Source organism: Hibiscus syriacus, unplaced genomic scaffold, assembly GCF_006381635.1.
Source record: "Hibiscus syriacus cultivar Baekdansim isolate YM2019G1 unplaced genomic scaffold, ASM638163v2 tig00110893_pilon, whole genome shotgun sequence".
NCBI lineage: Eukaryota > Viridiplantae > Streptophyta > Magnoliopsida > Malvales > Malvaceae > Hibiscus > Hibiscus syriacus.
Window position 1 is genome coordinate 8,634,397 of NW_024062901.1, and position 18,101 is coordinate 8,652,497.

Sequence of the window (18,101 nt, forward strand, 5' to 3'; positions counted from 1 at the left end):
CATGCAACTGCTGTGTGATTTAGTGAGAAACAGCAGTAAATCAATGGAATTAAACCTGAGCAACTAAAGTTATAAAAGCCTCTAGTTTATGTCTATTAATTCAAAGAAAATAATAATAAAGTGGCTGGGAATGTTCACTTCTCACAGATTATAAATACATGGTTTTCTTGCAAGTAAAGTATTTGTCCAAACCATGCTTCTTGTATGATAAAAATTAGCCGACATAACCTAACAAATTTAGCATTCTTCATAAAAAACCAAAACCCCACGGAAACTGAACAACCAAATCTTGTCACAGTGCTTAAATGCAACCATTCCAAGATATCTCAATCTCGAAGAATAATATAAGAAAATTTGAACAATGATAACCTGCAAACCGATGTGATAGAAAATTTGAACAATGATAACCTGCAAACCGATGTGATAGAAAATTTGCACATTGATAACCAGCAAACCGATGTGATCGACTTCCTAAAACAAGCTCAACTACAACACACGAATTACATTCATTTCTTACTTAGCACTAGCATTTTCCCATCATTTCTAACTTGCCAAACAGTAGACTAGCAGGGGTTGCGATTTCCATCCAATAGGCAATATAGGAAACAAGAGAAGAAAACTTTAAAGAAACAATATAAATAAGCATCACATCTAGTGCGATTTGAGGATCCATAATAGTTAAAAGTAATCTAAATTGACATAAAAATAAACCTCCCACTGTCAAAATAAATATCAGCAAATTGTCTAAAACCCTTAAAATTAAACAAAACTAAACAGCGGAAAAGGGGAGAACAGCATTAATAACAAGGAAACAAGCATTCTCACTCCAGAGGAACATCAACATCGCCATCATCGATTTCCTGCTGCAAATCCTTAGGGTCTTTCCCGTCAACGGTGCATCCAACAGAGACGCAAGTCCCCAGAATCTCCTTCACCGTCCCCCTCAGATCCTTAGCCATAGACCTCGGCCTCATTACTTTGGCGATCTCGATGACGTCATCCAGGCTGATGTTCCCGTTATGCTTGATGTTCTTGGTCTTCTTCCTGTCCCTCTCGGGTTCCTTCAACGCCTTGATCACCAGAGCCGCGGCCGACGGGACGACCATGACTTTCGCCTGACGGTTCTGGACGGTGAGCTTGACGGTCACACGGAGACCCTTCCAGTCCTTGGCGGTTTCTTTCGCGATGTCTTCACCAATTTTTTTGGGAGAGAGACCCAGTGGACCGATCTTCGGCGCCAGGGAACTGGCGGCTCCGACTTCACCGCCAGTGACGCGGACGAAGACATCCACGACTTGCGTTGGATCGAACTTGGGCGGCATTGTTGGACTTACTCTTTTGATGGATGAGGAACAGGAGGGATATGGCTTTCAGAAATGAAGAAGTGCAAAGGTGGGATAATAAAGCTAGGGTTTTTCAATTTCTCTAGTATATGCCCCGAATTAACCTTCAGGGACGTTAGGAAAACCAGAAATGGTACGGGTACTTCTGTAATTACGTCTTTTAAGCAACTAAGCAACTTCATTGGACTGAATAACTTGGTTTTGATGTCGGCTTTAAAATTTTATCCCAAAAAAAGAATTAGGATTAGAGTTAATAAATTCCACCCTAACTCGATTCCTTTAATTGATTTATTTGACACAATATTTAATATAGACTCAAACATAATAATTAAACTTGATTTAAGATTCAAATAATGTTCGATTCAAACTAAAATTGATCCAAACTTTAGTTGGACTAATATAGATTCATATTAGTTTGAACTCGATTACTTAAATTAATTTATTTGACCCGATACTTTATATATATGATTTATTTGACTCAATATTTAATATAGACTCAAACATAGTAATTAAACATGATTTAAGATTCGAATCATACTCGATTCAAACTAAAATCGATCCAAATTTTAGTTGGACCAATATAGATTCATATTGGTCTGAACTCGATTACTTGAATTAATTTATTTGACTCAATACTTGATATATAATCAACTATAATAACTAAACTTGTTCTGAAACTCGAACATACTATATTCAAACTAAAATCGATCCCAATTTTAGTTTGGACCAATATGGACTCATATTCAATATGACCTGAATTGAAAGTAACTCGAACCAAAAATAACTTAAACAAAAAGCAACTTGAATCAAATTTAACCCGATACAAATGTAACTCAAACTGAAATTAACTGTAACACCCTCAGACTAATGCAGATAACCCGATTCGATCCGAGGTGTCATATTAGGGCCACCGGAGCGACCCACTCTAAAAGCCCATCAAAATAAAAATTTAACAAATAAAATTTCAAAATCCTAAAACAATTTCAACATTTATAATATAATTTCCAAAATACACAGTATAAAAACCAGTTTTGGACTAGTACAAAAGTAAATTGTGACCTACATGCCCCTTAATTAATCATGTAACGTCCTCCGCCAATAACGTCAGTGGATCTCCTGTCGTTTATATCGATAAAAGCACATGAACATTCCATTAACCTAAAATGATAAGTAACGAAGTGAGCTTTGGGGAAACCCAGTATTATAGAACTACCGTTTATGCTAAAGGACAAGTAGATACACGGTAAAATATGAAATCCTTAGTAAATCATGTGTATATAAATTCCAGAGAAGATTTCAACTTCTTTAATTGATCCTCGAAGGAATGGTCAAAAAATCTACAGATCGGAAGAGTCGGACAGATTCAAGAGATTGAATTTAGGAGCCTAGTGCTTTCCATTGGTGTAGGGAAAAATGTCAGACTTTTAAAAAGACGGTAAGTTTAATTTTAAAAATCATTTGATTACCCTCAATCCGAAAACCAAAAAGTATAGGTTCCCCTGAACCATACACCCACATGTATACTCGATAAAATAGTAAGGACCTTATACTGATAGCATAAGGGCTTACGGTAAGAACTTACCATGTGCACAAAGCAGAGGAGCCTACGGTAAGGGCTTATCCTGTGCATAAAACAAAGGAGCCTTCAGTAAGGACTTACCCTATGAACGAAGCAGAGGAGCTTAAGGTAAGGTCTTACAAGTCATAGACTAAGCCTGTGGAACTTTCTCCAACAATACCCAACCAAGAACAGTAAAACGGTAATGTCAGAAAATCATAAACCATATATTTTGTTTCAGAAAACATAAACAAGAGATTATGTTTTTATTTCAGATAACAAAATCATACTTTTAAAACTAGAGAAAACAATTTTAATATTAAATCAGAAGAAATATTCAATGCATGTGGAACACCCTAAAGGGCTAATTTACGACTTAGAAATATTGATAATTATAAGAAAGGGAAGAAAAAACTTCATTCAATTTTGAATTGGTTTCATAAATGAGATCCATATTCACAGGGGTTTAGTAGCTAACGGATCAAATCAGACATTCGAGAATTGATACATCACAACCATTTAAGATTCAATATTTCAGAAGAGAAATCAAAGACTGTGTCATCAGGTTATTCAAGATTTCAGATATAACAAAAGTGATTCCATTATTCGGACAACCAGGGGTATTTTATATTTTGTTTCCTGAAGAATTCTTAGTAACTTAACCCAATAAGGTAAAATGATGATTCGTAGAATTTTAAATTTATGATGACTTATTCAGTCTCCAAGTCCAATTGAACTAAACAAATCCCATCATTGTTGAACTTACCAATAATTCTGTTAGGGGTACTTCATGGATGTCGATTCCTTAACACTGACTACTTTATGAAGTTGAACTACTCTCCTTCACAATCTTCCTTAAACAAATCCCGAGGAGACACAAACTTTATTCATATGCTATCTATCCTTTTTCTTATAGTGTAAGAGTATTAGAAAAGACTGACATACTCATATTTTACTCCATAATCTTTATGAAAGTTATAATATTTTATACTTTACCAGTATTTTTAGAACTTATCCAATGTCATCACTTAAGGGTATTAGGTCATTCCAAAACTCGAGATCATTTTGGTCATTGTAAAGCTCAGTATCTCAGTCATTTTAAAGCATAGGGGTAACTCGTTATTTTTAATAGATAAAGTTGTATGGAGTACTTTTGGTAAAATAGTCTTTAGGAGTTGATCAAAAATAAAAATTTAGATTGTGCCTTCTTAAAGGTTAAAATCTGATTTTCAAAAATTTTCATACAAATAAGTAGTTTAACTGGTAAATCAATAGTCCTATCGGATCGAATCTAAATTTTTAGATTAATTCCACCATTAGAGACAATCCACATCCCTTTTAAACTATAAGGCTATTTTTGTCATTTGTCATCTAAATATTTATAGTATAAAACTCTTAATAGGAAAAATCAAAATTTTTATGGTTCAAAGGCAAACTTTATCCTTAAAATTTATGGGTCATTTGAGTCTTAATTAGTTCACTAACATTATACCAAAATCAGAGTAAGTTCAGAATAACCAACCATAACACTTAACCAACTCATATTTATCCATGCACTAACCAATTACCAACATGTACCATAAAGCATGCAAAGGGTAGTAAAGTATTAACTCGATTTTAGAGCTACATCGGTCGATCATTTAACACCACTTGATCCCTTTTGGACTTAAATTCGACATTTCATAATATCTCGGATACATGGTAAAAGAATTACATTAGAAAAGCTTAAATGCAAAAATCAAATCAGAAAATAAAATGCTGAAAAACAACTTACTAGGTTTGAATTTGGAAAAACATATTGTAAAATTAGACTTAGGATCTTGAAAAACATCAGGACATGTAGTGTCAAAAAAAGTCAACGGTCAGTCAACGACGATCAACAAAAGCTCAGCTCGGCTTGGCTTAACGACTCAACTCGGTGACTCGGCTTGACTTGACTCGGCTCAAGCAAACTAGTTCAGACCCCCTAGGCGACAGACGAAGCCACGCGTAGGTGCAACACGTAAGGCTCATCGGTGGCCTACGATGGTAGGACGATAATAAGTTTTCCAAAATAATTTTAGAGAATTTTAAGTCACTTACCAGACTCGATGCACGACGGTGAATGACAGAGAGCTTGATATTGACTCGTTAGAAACTTGCTCAGCTTCACCCCCTTACACGTCAACGATGATGGAAAATCTGAGTACATCGATCAACTCCTCTCAATTCTAGGAACACATTGGTGCCAGTGGTGTCGACAACAGATGCTCGGACGACAACGAAACGCCATTTAAAGTTTTCTCAAAAAGGTTTCTAAAAATGGAAAACTTAAGAGAGAGGAATTTTGGTTTCCAAAATTGAAACCTGCTGATTTTGAGGTTTAAAACCCATCTAAAAAGAAAATGGGAAAATTATGTCGTAGGTCCCTAAACTTTTGATACTTTTTTATTTGAGTTCAAAATAAATTGATAATTCACTATGGTCCTTAAATTTAACCAAAATTTCAATTTAATCCACGGATTAAATTAAGAAAATTTTTAGCCTCGAAATTGGGATGTGACATTAACCTAACCTGAAAGCAATCTAAACTGAAAATAACTCAATTCGAAAGCAACTTAAACTAAAAATAATCCAAATTTAATTTATCCAAATCCATTTTGAACCAAACATTGACTTGATTTTTAACTCGATAAATGTGTAAAAGAGAAAGAATAGTTTATTATTATATTTTTAACAATATGATGAATAACAAACTGGTGCATGTTTTATTCTCTTTTTACATTACGCTACTAGTTAACAACACCTTTAATAATAGTTTAATGAGAATCAATATCACATTTGATAATAATTTAATGGTTTAATATCATTTTCTCTCATTTAAAAGATATCTCCATATTTGATTTGATAATTTTTAAAAAATAAAAATAATTTGATATGGATGAGATTATAAAGTAAATTTACTACCCAAAATTCTATTTTATATGATTAACTTTATTTTTCATCACTTAGATGATATATTATAATTAACTTTAAAAGAAAAGAAAATTTACAAACATAAATTAACATGAAATACAAATATCAAATAAAGAGTTCTCATTTAAAAGTGATTTGTAGTTACTACTCTTGCATATCAAATTCCTGGGTGCATTTGGTAATACTGTCTAAAAGCACTTTTAGCTAAAAAGTTTGTTTTAACCGCAAAATCAATACCAAACGGATAAAAATTAAAAAAATTACAGTGGAAACAGTTATTTCAAACTAACCTCAAAATCCATGATTCTAGCATTTTCATTTCTAACTTTGTGTTTGGAATCAAATTTATATGTTTATCATTGTTAATTCATGAGCTCCACTCATTTTCCCTAAAAATAACTTTAAAATTTATTTATTTTATTAATTATGTATTTACAATTTATTTCAATAATTTAATATTAACATTCTTAAAATAAAATTTATTGTTTAATAATTTATTTCAATTACTTAAAAGTAAACAAAATTTATGATTTATATATTAAATGTTAATAATGTTATTATAAAATATATTTTTTAATATAATTATATTTTCATTTGTATTTTTTATATTTTTATTATAGTTTAAAATGATATTTTCATATATAATATTTTTTGAATTTATTATAATATATCTTTTTATTTTTTATTTTTGAATGATTAAAAGGATAAATATATTGTTTAAAATATTTTATTTTAAACTTGAAATGAATAATTGTGGTTAAATCGAAATAATTAAAATATGATTTTAAAATTCAAATATTGAAAAGTATTGATAATATATGTAACCCCCTTTACTCGACATAGATGAAACAGGCGGATCAAGAAAGTCCATTAACTAAATTCCCCAAAAAATATTTACCCAATGATTATTTTAAATACATTATAATTAACCCTTGCATTTATTGATTTCAATTAACCGAAATAAATCAACAATAATTAAGTCATATTAGAACTTAAAATTAAGGGAAAGAAAGATTAATTAAGGGCTATAAGTTATTGAGTGCCATATAAATTAATTGGTAAATTAGTTATTGCTTGTTGCCTTGATTTAAATTGAATTGGATTGTGAGTTAATACATGTTGCTATGATCTAATTGAATTAGTTTGTGAATAAATGCATGCTACCATGATCGAATAAAGTTGAATGGTGAATTATTGTATGCTACCATGATCGAATCAAGTTGAATGGTGAATTATTGTATGCTACCATGATCGAATCAAGTTGAATAGTGAATTATTGTATGCCACCATGATTGAATCAAGTTGAATGGTGAATTAATGTATGCTACCATGATCGAATCAAGTTTAATGGTGAAGTATTGCATGTTACCATGATTGAATTGAATCGAATGGCGAACTATTGTATGCTACTATGACCGAATTAAGTTTAATGGTGAAGTATTGCATGTTGCCATGATTGAATTGAATCGAATGGTGAACTATTGCATGTTGTCATGATTGAATTGAATTGTGAATTAATACATACTGCCAAGATCAAACTCAATTGAATTGAAATATTGAATGAACAAATTGTTGTTTGCTGCCATGATCAATTTGGAATTGAAAGAATAATCTTGATATGGAATAATCCTTGATGGCTATGTTACGAAAAAGAAAATAATGATTCCTTGGAAAATGAGATTCAATTTCCTTGGTTAATAGTTAGTCCAAGATATAAGGGCATGCCTTAGAGTATAATATCAATTGTGTATGGGGGACTACTGTCCAACACTATGGTGCTTATTGGCGACAGACAGAGGGTACATTATGTGGTCTTTGAATACAGTAGGAGGGTTGACTAGCACTACGGTGCAATTAAAATGTATGGTAATAATTGGTTGGAGACTTGCTTATCTAGACTGAACTAGAAATCAAGGCTTAAATTAATTGATAATAATGAATCAAAAAAGTACTTGTATATGCATTAATTGTTCAAATAAAATTGCTATATAGATTTAATTGCTTAATTCGAAGTGCCATGTAGACTGTGTGTTGCATATATGGTGAATTATATATTAATTAAATGGAAAAAGAACTGAAATGTTAATTGGTTGATTTAGTTGATTGTTAAATTAAATGTGTATGATTGTGTACTCTCTCTATGTCCAAAATTGAAGCTATATTAAGTAGATTTTTTAAATTGAATGCTATACTATTAGAGTATGTAGTAATTTCATGAAATCAATATATTTGTTGATTGTGGAGAGCATTAAATAATAAAGACTCAATGAACTTAAGTGTTACCTCTCTAAGTACTATAAGTACTTATCACTTTTGTTCCTTTCTTTCCCAAACCTCAGGTTATAGAGTATTTGAAGCTCAACCTCCATACTCAATCAAATCAAAGGAAGATTTCAAGTATGACTTGTTTTGTTATCCTTATACTCCTAGTTGGTGGCTTAGCTTTGAGTATAGTGGTTCAAATCTCATGCATATGGTGGGTAATTAAGTTGTTTATGAAATGTACCTAGGAATCTAATGAAATGGTATAGTATATGGAGTTAATAGACCCCTAATGTATATAGCTTACTAGTGTGTCATTTTGTATAATCCATTAAGGATCTCTTTTGTAATATAAATATATAAGTTGGTTATGAAATGATGATGTAGCGTGTTAAGTTCATTAAATTCCTATCTATGCATGTGGTTTGATATTAACAATTGACTTAATGAATTGCATAGTGGAATTAAATGAAACTACCTTAGCTAAATTATGTTTCATGGTTTATTGAATTAATTGATGAGTGAATTGATCGAGATTTGTAATCTTTTATTCGAAAAAAAATGGCTCTTCAATTGTATTATCTGCTGTGTATGCCTGATTTAACGTTCAATGATCTTGTTCTTTCTTTCGGTCTCGATAATGCTACCAATCCTTGACTCGGGTTGGGGGATGTTACAGGCAAAGTTGGGAAGTATGAATATATTGTTCATATTTTACTTGATGAAGTAAGGATGATGATATCATGATATGTCATGGTAATTTCCATGAATTTTTAAGGGTATTATTATTATTTTCCACTAAATGAATTTTTAATTATTTTTTATCTTTAAAAGGACAAGTGTAATAGATTTTTTTAGGAGAAAAATCATGAATCTTTGCTCATATTCCTCCTAATTGTCGTGAACTCCATGCCTAATGGAGAAAAAAATTATTTTTCATTTCATGCCAATTCCTTTTGTTTTTGGATGAAAGCATGAAATAGGAAATTGTTCTACATGAAATTATCTATCTTCTGATACCATTTGTTCATTCTTTTCATGCTTGGAATCATAATTTCACGAATAGGGTGGATGAAGGGGAGGTTTGATTTTGAAGTTTTAAGGATAGATTTTGATGTTGTGATGTTATAGAATCATTTCCATGCTTGTATGATGATTGAAACAACTTGAAAATGTCTATACAAGATTCGAACATGATTAGGGTTTTGATATGAAGTTGAATTTGGATTGATTTTATTATGGGAATGATTGTAGATGCATAGAAATGATGTCTAAAGGTTGAATACATGCTTGAATCAAGTTGAAAATCATGTCTAAAGTGACTTATAGTATTCAATCATGAAAGAAAAATAGGGGGAAATATTGAAAATTTTCCCTAAGGCTAGAAATGATGAATAAATGATTCTACAAACTTTAGAATGTTGTTTGGACCAATTTAGAAGTTTGTACAAGTTTAGGAAACAAATTTAAAATTATGGAAATTATGGGATTGAAATGGAAAATTTTCAAAAGTTCATGTATCATGCTTGAATAAATTGTTGGAAACTTGAATTTGAAGTTAAATGGCAAGAAACCATTTTGAATATTATGGAAATAATGAGATGAAGTCCAAAAGAATTAATTTTGATAATTCGATTATGAAATTGGAAATGTTATGTGAATTATTATTTGATTTGGATAGGAAGAGATTTGAAATTATAATGTGAAGTGTTGATAGAATTTTATAGTGTATGATACGCAATTAGTTTTAACTGAGCATCAAAATAATTTTAGAGAATCCTTTATATTTGTACGCATGGTTAGAACGGATTCTAAAATATCTTTTAATCTAGTTGTTGTGTAATTGACGTGTGTGAACCATCCAAGTTCAATTGAGGTGAAGTGAATAACAAAGGAAAGGAAAAAGAGCTCTTATAAAGCTTTCGGGAAGCTTTACATTATGGTTGACTTTTACAATGTCGAGGTGAGTGCATATTTAGTTTGTATTTATGTTATTGTGGAAACATTGGCCTGAGATGAGCCAGTGATGGAGTTACTATGGGTATCACAAACTACCAGAATATTATTTTTTTATGGGTAGCGCAAATTGCTAGAATAGGAAATTGTGATAAATCATGCATTTTATGTTATTTTTAGGTTATTTGCTATTTTAAATGTTTGAATTGAGCCCAATATATTATATTTCTATGATGGTTATGATGTTAATCATATGGTGGATATGATGCTTATATGTTGAAAAGAAAAGTGGTTAATGATGGTTTTATAATATATTCATGTTATGTGAAAAATGAAATATTTCGGGTATGAACTGCCTAATGCACTGTTATATGATAATTGATCTATGAGTATCGATGGATACTTCTAATGAACGAAAGCTATATGACTTATAAAATGCCCATTGCTTGTACATTAAGATTGTTTGGTATATTTGGCAACATAATAAGTGAATTTGGTACTATTGTTCATTATGCCATAGAGGTGGAGTAGTATTAGTTTTCTTATGAACATAGTAAGTGAATTTGGTACTATTGATCGCAGCTACAATGAGTACATGGTTAGTGAATTTGGTGCCATGTTACTTCAGGGAATGTAAAACATAGTAAGTGAATTTGGTACTATGGTATTCCTGATTAGCGATACATGATGTTGTGTTCTACAACACTTATGTATCTGTCTGGCACTAAAAGTGTAATATATGGATACTAGTGACCTGCATACCATGTATTCTCATCTATCATTCATTGTGCTATGGTTTATATGAAAAGTGAAAAGTAAGGTTATATGATCTGAGTAATAGCAAATATTTTACTAAGTACTTTGATTTGGCATAGTATGCCTTATATATGAGAAATGCTATTTTACAAGTTATATGATGAAAGAATGACTTTAATAAGTCAGTTTTATATGTTCTTTAAATGTAAATCTTTCATCAAATACTCTGATTTGGCATAGAATGCTTAAACTCTAAACTATTGATTTATAAGTTATTTGATAAGGCAAAGACTTTGACAAGTCTATTTACATGTTTATACGTTATATTATATTGCTACATGCCTTATTTTATTTATGATAATGCCTCACTAAGTGTATACTTAGTGTGTGATGATTTTCACACGTAAGAAAAGAATATCGAGTGGAGTAAGGAGCTTAGACTGGCATCACTTATCAGAGATTACACACTGGTACCAGTAATAACATCTTACAGTTGATTTGATTTTCTAGTTGGCATGTATACGTGTATAAGTATTAGTTTGTTTTTTTATAAGGCTAGATTTGATTTGGGTAAAAATGCTCTGGTATGTCTAAATGTTTAAATAGTTTATAATAGTTTATATGTGTGAATTTTAGTAAGTAATATATGGTTATGAACATGGATTTTGGTTTTATATTTTGATAAGGTTATATTTTAATAGTTTAAAGGTGATTTTTATTTAGGTAGTTTTTAGGTAATTTTACTTAGAATATGATAAAGTATTGGACTGCCTTATTATTGCCTAAAATCAAACTTGATTTGAATGTTAAAATATTAGATTTTGATTTTACGTGATTAAATATTTTTTCATGTTTGATATTAAAATTGTTGATTTTAAAAGAAACAAAAAATTTACTCATTTTTAAATCATAAAATTTTTAAATGTTTGATGTGAAATCTCTGACTCGTATTTTTTGATGGATAAAAAATCAGATGTTACATTTATTGGTATTAGAGCCTGTATGTTTAACCGATTGTGGGCCTAAATCGAAGTTGTGATGTGCTAAAAGGTGTATGCATGTCACTAGGATGTCATTGTTATTGATACGGTCTTTATAAGATTGATGTCACTTCTTACTATCATAAGTTGATATTTTATTAAGTTAGATGTCTAAAATTAAAAGATTTTGATCAGTGACAGAATGATAGGTTCTGAAAGGGACTACTAGTAAAAGTAAAATTGTGATCCCTCTTTTCAATCTGATATAAGTAGTGCACTAGTGCATTAGGAGTGTCAATGAAGAAGAAAGATATGAGAAACTTCGTTAGAACTGACCACAAGTGATATAGTAGAGACTAACCTTTTTGGTTAGAGCACGAGGGTGAGTCGTGTTGGTAAAGACTACTCGATAAATATTCAATGAGTTAAGTTTCCATCGAATCTGATGGAGTTATCCCTTTGAAGAAATATATATAGTTATGGGTTTTTCATTCCCTCTACCATGTCATAGTGAATTGTCGCTTAAAGCAATTGATTTTGAAAGAATCTAAAGGTTTTGAGATTATAGTGGATGGAAAAAAGGTAAATCCATTCTTTAATGTAATTTCAATAGTAACTGTTAAGAAATTATTGCTAAAAGGTTCTCAATTTTTCTTGATTAATTAGTGGAAATTTGAGCTTCAGAAGTTAAGTTGGACGATATTCCAAGTGTTGAGTTAATCGATCGATGGAATTGGCCAAGAGGGGGTGAATTGGCAAAAAATAATTTGGTGGAAGCTTTTGCAGAAAATTGAAAATATTTGCACAGCGATTTAGAGTGGTTCGACTTTCTCAACTAAAGTCTAGGTCTATTACCTTAGCTATTCACGCTAAGGATTTTCCAACAAATTCACTAATTTTTTTTCTTTTGAGGACAGAGAGTAACCTTACAACTCCCTCAAGAATTATTCCCCAAAATTCTTGAGCACACTCTTTTTCAAAGAGAAATACACAAATTTGCAAAATTACAAGGAAAACATAACAAGGTAGATTGTTTGCACAATTCTAGAACAAAGAAAGAACACTCAAGGATAAATACAATAGAGCACAAATGGTGTTCTTGAAAGCACAATGAATATTGAATGAAAAATAGGCTTGAAGTGCTCAAACAATGAGTTTGATGCTTTCTCTTTGATTCTCTCTCAATTCTTGTTAATTGTTGTTGATCAATGGCTTCTAAGCTTGTTTATAAACTCATTCAATTGATTCTGAACGTTGGGATGATTAGTGGATTCAATGGAGCCGTTTAAGTGTGAAAACAATTAATAAAACAGCTTGGAGCATGGGGGAAAATCGGTTCCCTCCGAGTAATCTGTTATTTCTCGGAGTCAAGCCATTCAGGGGGGATTGGTTCCCTCTGACAAACTGTAATTTTTGGCTTGAAAATGTTTGAAATACTTTGTAAAAAATTGTTTCAAAAATAGTTTAAGTATAAAACACAATTTTACACTTTAGTAAGGTTTAAACATGATCTTTGAAAGATTCGGAGTAATATTTTGATATTCAAAAAATTATATCGAATATTCTTAGAAAATCTTTTGTAAAATTTTAAAATTCATTTAACTTAATTTGTTATATTGAAACCTCAAATATTTTCAACAATCTCTCCCTTTTTGATATAACAAAACATTTGAGTAATTTTAAGATTTTCTAATTTGAAAATCATTTTTGAAAATTAATTACTCCCCTTTACTCTTTTGAAAATTAATTACTCCCCCTTACTCTAACACTTCTCCCCTTTTTGTTAATTCAAAAAGGCTCTAAAACGTTTTTAAACAAGGTTTTGAAAAGCATAGCCAATTGATTATAAATATAGCTTAAGCTGCTAAGATCAAAGATCAAGAGAAATGTTAGTCATTAGTTTCATAATTCAATATTCATAATGTGAAATGGAAAAATTGTTCATAATGCAACTAATATGTAAATGATGCAAAAATTAATAAACATTAAGCTTAAATTGGAATTTCAAACCAAATATATATATATTTAAGTGCAATCATCTAAAACAGTCAAGTTCAAACATTCAACATCCATAAAACGTTCAAACATCCAATCCAAAAACATCAAAAGTTTTAACAATAAGTTCTAAATCCAATCAAAGGAAACTAAAGAAAGATAGGTCTAGTCATCCAAAGGATGGTCGGGAGGAGGGTGAGGATAACGTGCTCGCATCTTGAGTGTGAGCGCATCTAAACGTTCATTCATCTCCCGTTGTTGAGCTCCCATAGCAGTGAGATGAGACTCAATGGATACAAATCATAGATCAAATGTCTCTAAGAATGATCAAAAGTATGGAGGCACTTGATCTTTCTTATTGTGTCTTCGCGTGCTTCATTGTCAATATCGTCAATATCTTGCATGAGTTGTTGAAGCTCTGTATCATCGTCCGTTGCTGGTGCCGGAGGAGATGGAGCTCGTGAAGAGCTTGCGCCCAGTGTTTGCTCAATAGGTCGATAAACCCATTGGCCAGTTTCCTTATTTTGTTTTCATCCCGCTTTCTTTAAGGAAGTGAAATTGATTTGGTTTTGGAGAGGGATTGGAATATCAAGATTGACCCTAAGACTGAGTTTGATAAACAAGTTACTAAGGAGACAACCATAAACCAAAATTTATATATTCTTAGAAGGAACAGTGTTTATAGCATCTACTAACTCACTAAAGATGATATGTGGTAGATTAATCTTCTTATTATGTTGGATACAATGTATCCACCATATATCTATTTTTCTATGGGAGGAGTACCTACCTTTGGATGGTCGAAACCATCAGGAGATCAACAAAATCAATCGTGATGAGATGGTAAGGTACTAATAATATCCTTAGACTTATAGGGTGATACCACAATCTCCTTTTCATTATATAAATCTAAGTTATTTAGTCCAAAATGGGTAGCGAATGTGTCGGAGTCAATAAAAACGAATTGACCTAAAAGATAGAATCGAATTCCTATGGTTTTGGTTCAGTGCTCATTTTAGACACATACCGCATTAGAATAGAAGATTCAGACTAATTGTTGATAAAAAATTGGTTTGAGTTTAAAGAGGTTATCAAACTTCCAGGATTTAAGAGAGGGAAGATATTAAAAATCCATATTTTCCATAGCTTGGATCGAAGGGATACGCTCTTCCCGGATTTTGTATCACTCAAAACAAGTATGATACCTATGGTAGAGATCTTGTCTACGACCAGGTACATTGAAACAAGAGTTCAAAATAGTCATATTTGGGTCATTTGGATTTGGATTTGGATTAGGTGGAGGAATAGGAGGTTGGTTTTGACTCGAACAACTAGACGATGTTCTAGGTTGTTTAGAATTTGACATGGTTTAAGAAATCGGAAAAGGATATGTATCGAAAAAAGATATGTAACCTGCAATTTAAAAATGCAATTTCAATCAATCCCAAAACTCAATTGAGTCCACAATAGTCAAGGTTATCTAAACTGAATCCTAATGGGCAAAGTTTTGAAAACTATTTGAAAAATAATGTTTGAAGATCATAATATGTATAGTTTTCATAAAAACAACATAATTTAATCAAAAATTAACAATAAATTTCGATAATTTTTTTATTTCGAAGTTCAAAGAAAAGTTGAAAATTATGTGTTTTTCATGAAATTGGTTGTAAAATCTAGTCTAGAATCATCATATAATCAATGCTTGATAATTTGTTCAACCTAGAACTAATTAAAACTAGTCCTAAAATAAAAAAAATGATAAAATAGAAGTTTTAGAAAAATACCTTGAATATTTTCGGATTTGAGTGAGATTGGATGAAGTTTGCACGAAATTAATAATGCTAGCAGGTTTAGGAAATGATAATTGAAGTAATTCCGATTTGAAAACGTTGTCTTTAGGCGAAGAGAAGATTTAGGGGTGATAGAGAGTGAATAGCGTGAGTATAGAAAAGAGAGGATTTTGAGAGAATAATGGTTATTTGGGCGTAAATAACCAGACCCCATGGAGGGTATCAATTCTCTAAAGGAGGGAATCGGTTCCCATTCAAATGGGGAATCAGTTCCCCTTCAAGGGGGTATCGATTCCTCTTGCACTAAAATTCAAAAATCAGTGTTTTAAACACTCAAAATGCTAAATTAATTTGCTATAGTGGTATTGACAACTCATATTACGAAAAATTAACTATGTTCAATCAATCAAATCTATCATTAAAATTTATTTGAATATATAATCAATTTTTCACAAAGAATCATAAACTCCCCCTAACTAATAGAAAAGAATGCAATCAAAAGTGTTATAAGCATTTTCCAAAACTAATTAAAAGTGCTAAACTTATTTTAAACACTAAGTTAAGGTAGGTTGGTCAAACCTAATTCTCTCCTAAGTGTCCAAAATCTTTCTTTATCTAAAGGTTTTGTAAAGATATCCGCTAATTGGTGCAAAGTATCAACAAATTCTAGGACTACATCTTCCTTAGCGACATGGTCTCTAATGAAGTGATGTCTAATTTCAATATGCTTAGTTCTAGAGTGTTGGATGGAATTTTTAGTGAGACAAATAACAATAGTATTGTCACACTTGATAGAAATGGTACCTACTTCAATTCCATAATCAAAACGTTGTTGTGTCATCCATAAAACTTGTGCACAACAAATACCGACTGAAATGTATTCCGCTTCAGTGGTTGATAATGCAACACAATTTTGTTTCTTTGAAAAACAAGAAATCGACATATTTCCAAGGAATTGGCAAGTACCGGAGGTGCTTTTCCTATCTAATTTGCATCCTCTATAATCCGTATCAGAGAAGGCGTGTAAGCTAAAGCTAGAGTCTCTAGGATACCAAAGTCCTAAACTATGAGTGTCCTTAAGGTATCTAAAGATCCTCTTAATAGCTACTAAATGTGATTCCTTAGGGCATGATTGAAATCTAGCACATAAGCAAACACTAAACATAATGTCTGGTCTACTTGCGGTTAGATAAAGCAAAGAGTCAATCATTGACCTATATAATTTAACATCCACACATTTACCTCATTCATCTTTGTCAAGTTTTGTTGATGAGCTCATTGGAGTGTCATGAGGTTTCCCATTTTCCAGTCCAAACTTCTTGAGCATATCCTTGACATACTTAGCTTGATTGATGAAGATGCCATCTTTTCTTTTCTTGATTTAGAGTCCCAAGAAAAATGAGAGCTCCCCCATCATGCTCATCTTGAATTCATTTTGCATTAGCTTAGAAAATTCTTGGCAAAGAACATCATTAGTAGAACCAAATATTATATCATCAACATAAATTTGAACTACTAATGAATCTTTACCTTTTTGCTTTAAAAACAATGTGGTGTCAACCTTCCCTTTTGAAAAACTTTTTTTAATTAAAAAATTTGACAATCTTTCATACCAAGCTCTAGGAGCTTGTTTTAAACCATAAAGCGCTTTTGTCAATTTAAGAATATGATTTGGAAATTTTGATTCTTCAAAACCAGGAGGTTGTTCCACATACACTTCTTCTTTTATAAAACTATTTAAAAATGCACTTTTAAAATCCATTTGATATAATTTAAATTCATTGAAACATGCAAATGTTAATAACATTCTAATTGCTTCCATCCTAGCTACGGGAGCATATGTTTCATCATAGTCTATACCTTCTTCTTGAGTATAGCCTTGAGCAACAAAGTCTAGCCTTGTTTCTCACTATATTACCACTTTTATTAAGCTTATTCCTAAATACCCATCTAGTACCTATAGTAGACTTATTACTAGGCCTTTCAAGTAATTTCAAGACTTTACTTCTCTCAAATTGATTTAACTCTTCTTGCATAGCCATAATCAAATATTCATCATTTAATGCTTCTTTAATATTCTTAGGCTCTATGCATGAGATAAATGCAACATAATTACAAATATTTCTAAGAGAAGATCGAGTTGTTACCCCTTTTGATGGATCACCTATAATCTCTTCATCCTTGACATAGTTGTACTCACTTGGGTAAGATACTTCCCTTTCTTCAATGGTTTGATTCTCGAGGGGATCATGAATTTCCTCATCTTTTGTTTCTTCCTTTGATGATGGTTCTCTAACGTCATTTTTAACATCATTTGCTTGTATAATACCTACATCATCATCAACACAAGAATCCTTCCTCGGAAGGGGATTATCATCAAAAACATGTATAGACTCTTCTACAACTAAAGTTCTTTTATTAAATACTCGATAAGCTTTAGAATTTAAGGAATAACCTAGAAAATTTCCTTCATCACTTTTAGCATCAAGATTGTCTTTACCGTTGT

General features: G+C 31.4%; 1 protein-coding gene across 1 annotated transcript; it reads right to left on the reverse strand.

Annotated features, from left to right (window-relative positions):
* Nucleotides 1-620: 620 nt before the first annotated feature.
* LOC120145230 (60S ribosomal protein L12-3-like) lies at nucleotides 621-1,380 on the reverse strand. Its single transcript, XM_039159121.1, has one exon. The coding sequence runs from the start codon at nucleotides 1,320-1,322 to the stop codon at nucleotides 822-824; it is 501 nt and encodes a 166-aa protein (XP_039015052.1). The 5' UTR covers nucleotides 1,323-1,380; the 3' UTR covers nucleotides 621-821.
* Between the last annotated feature and the right edge of the window lie 16,721 nt (nucleotides 1,381-18,101).

Bases quoted from the DNA above. Each gene is read 5' to 3' on its own strand.
- LOC120145230 (XM_039159121.1), bottom strand. From the start codon at position 1,322: ATGCCGCCCAAGTTCGATCCAACGCAAGTCGTGGATGTCTTCGTCCGC.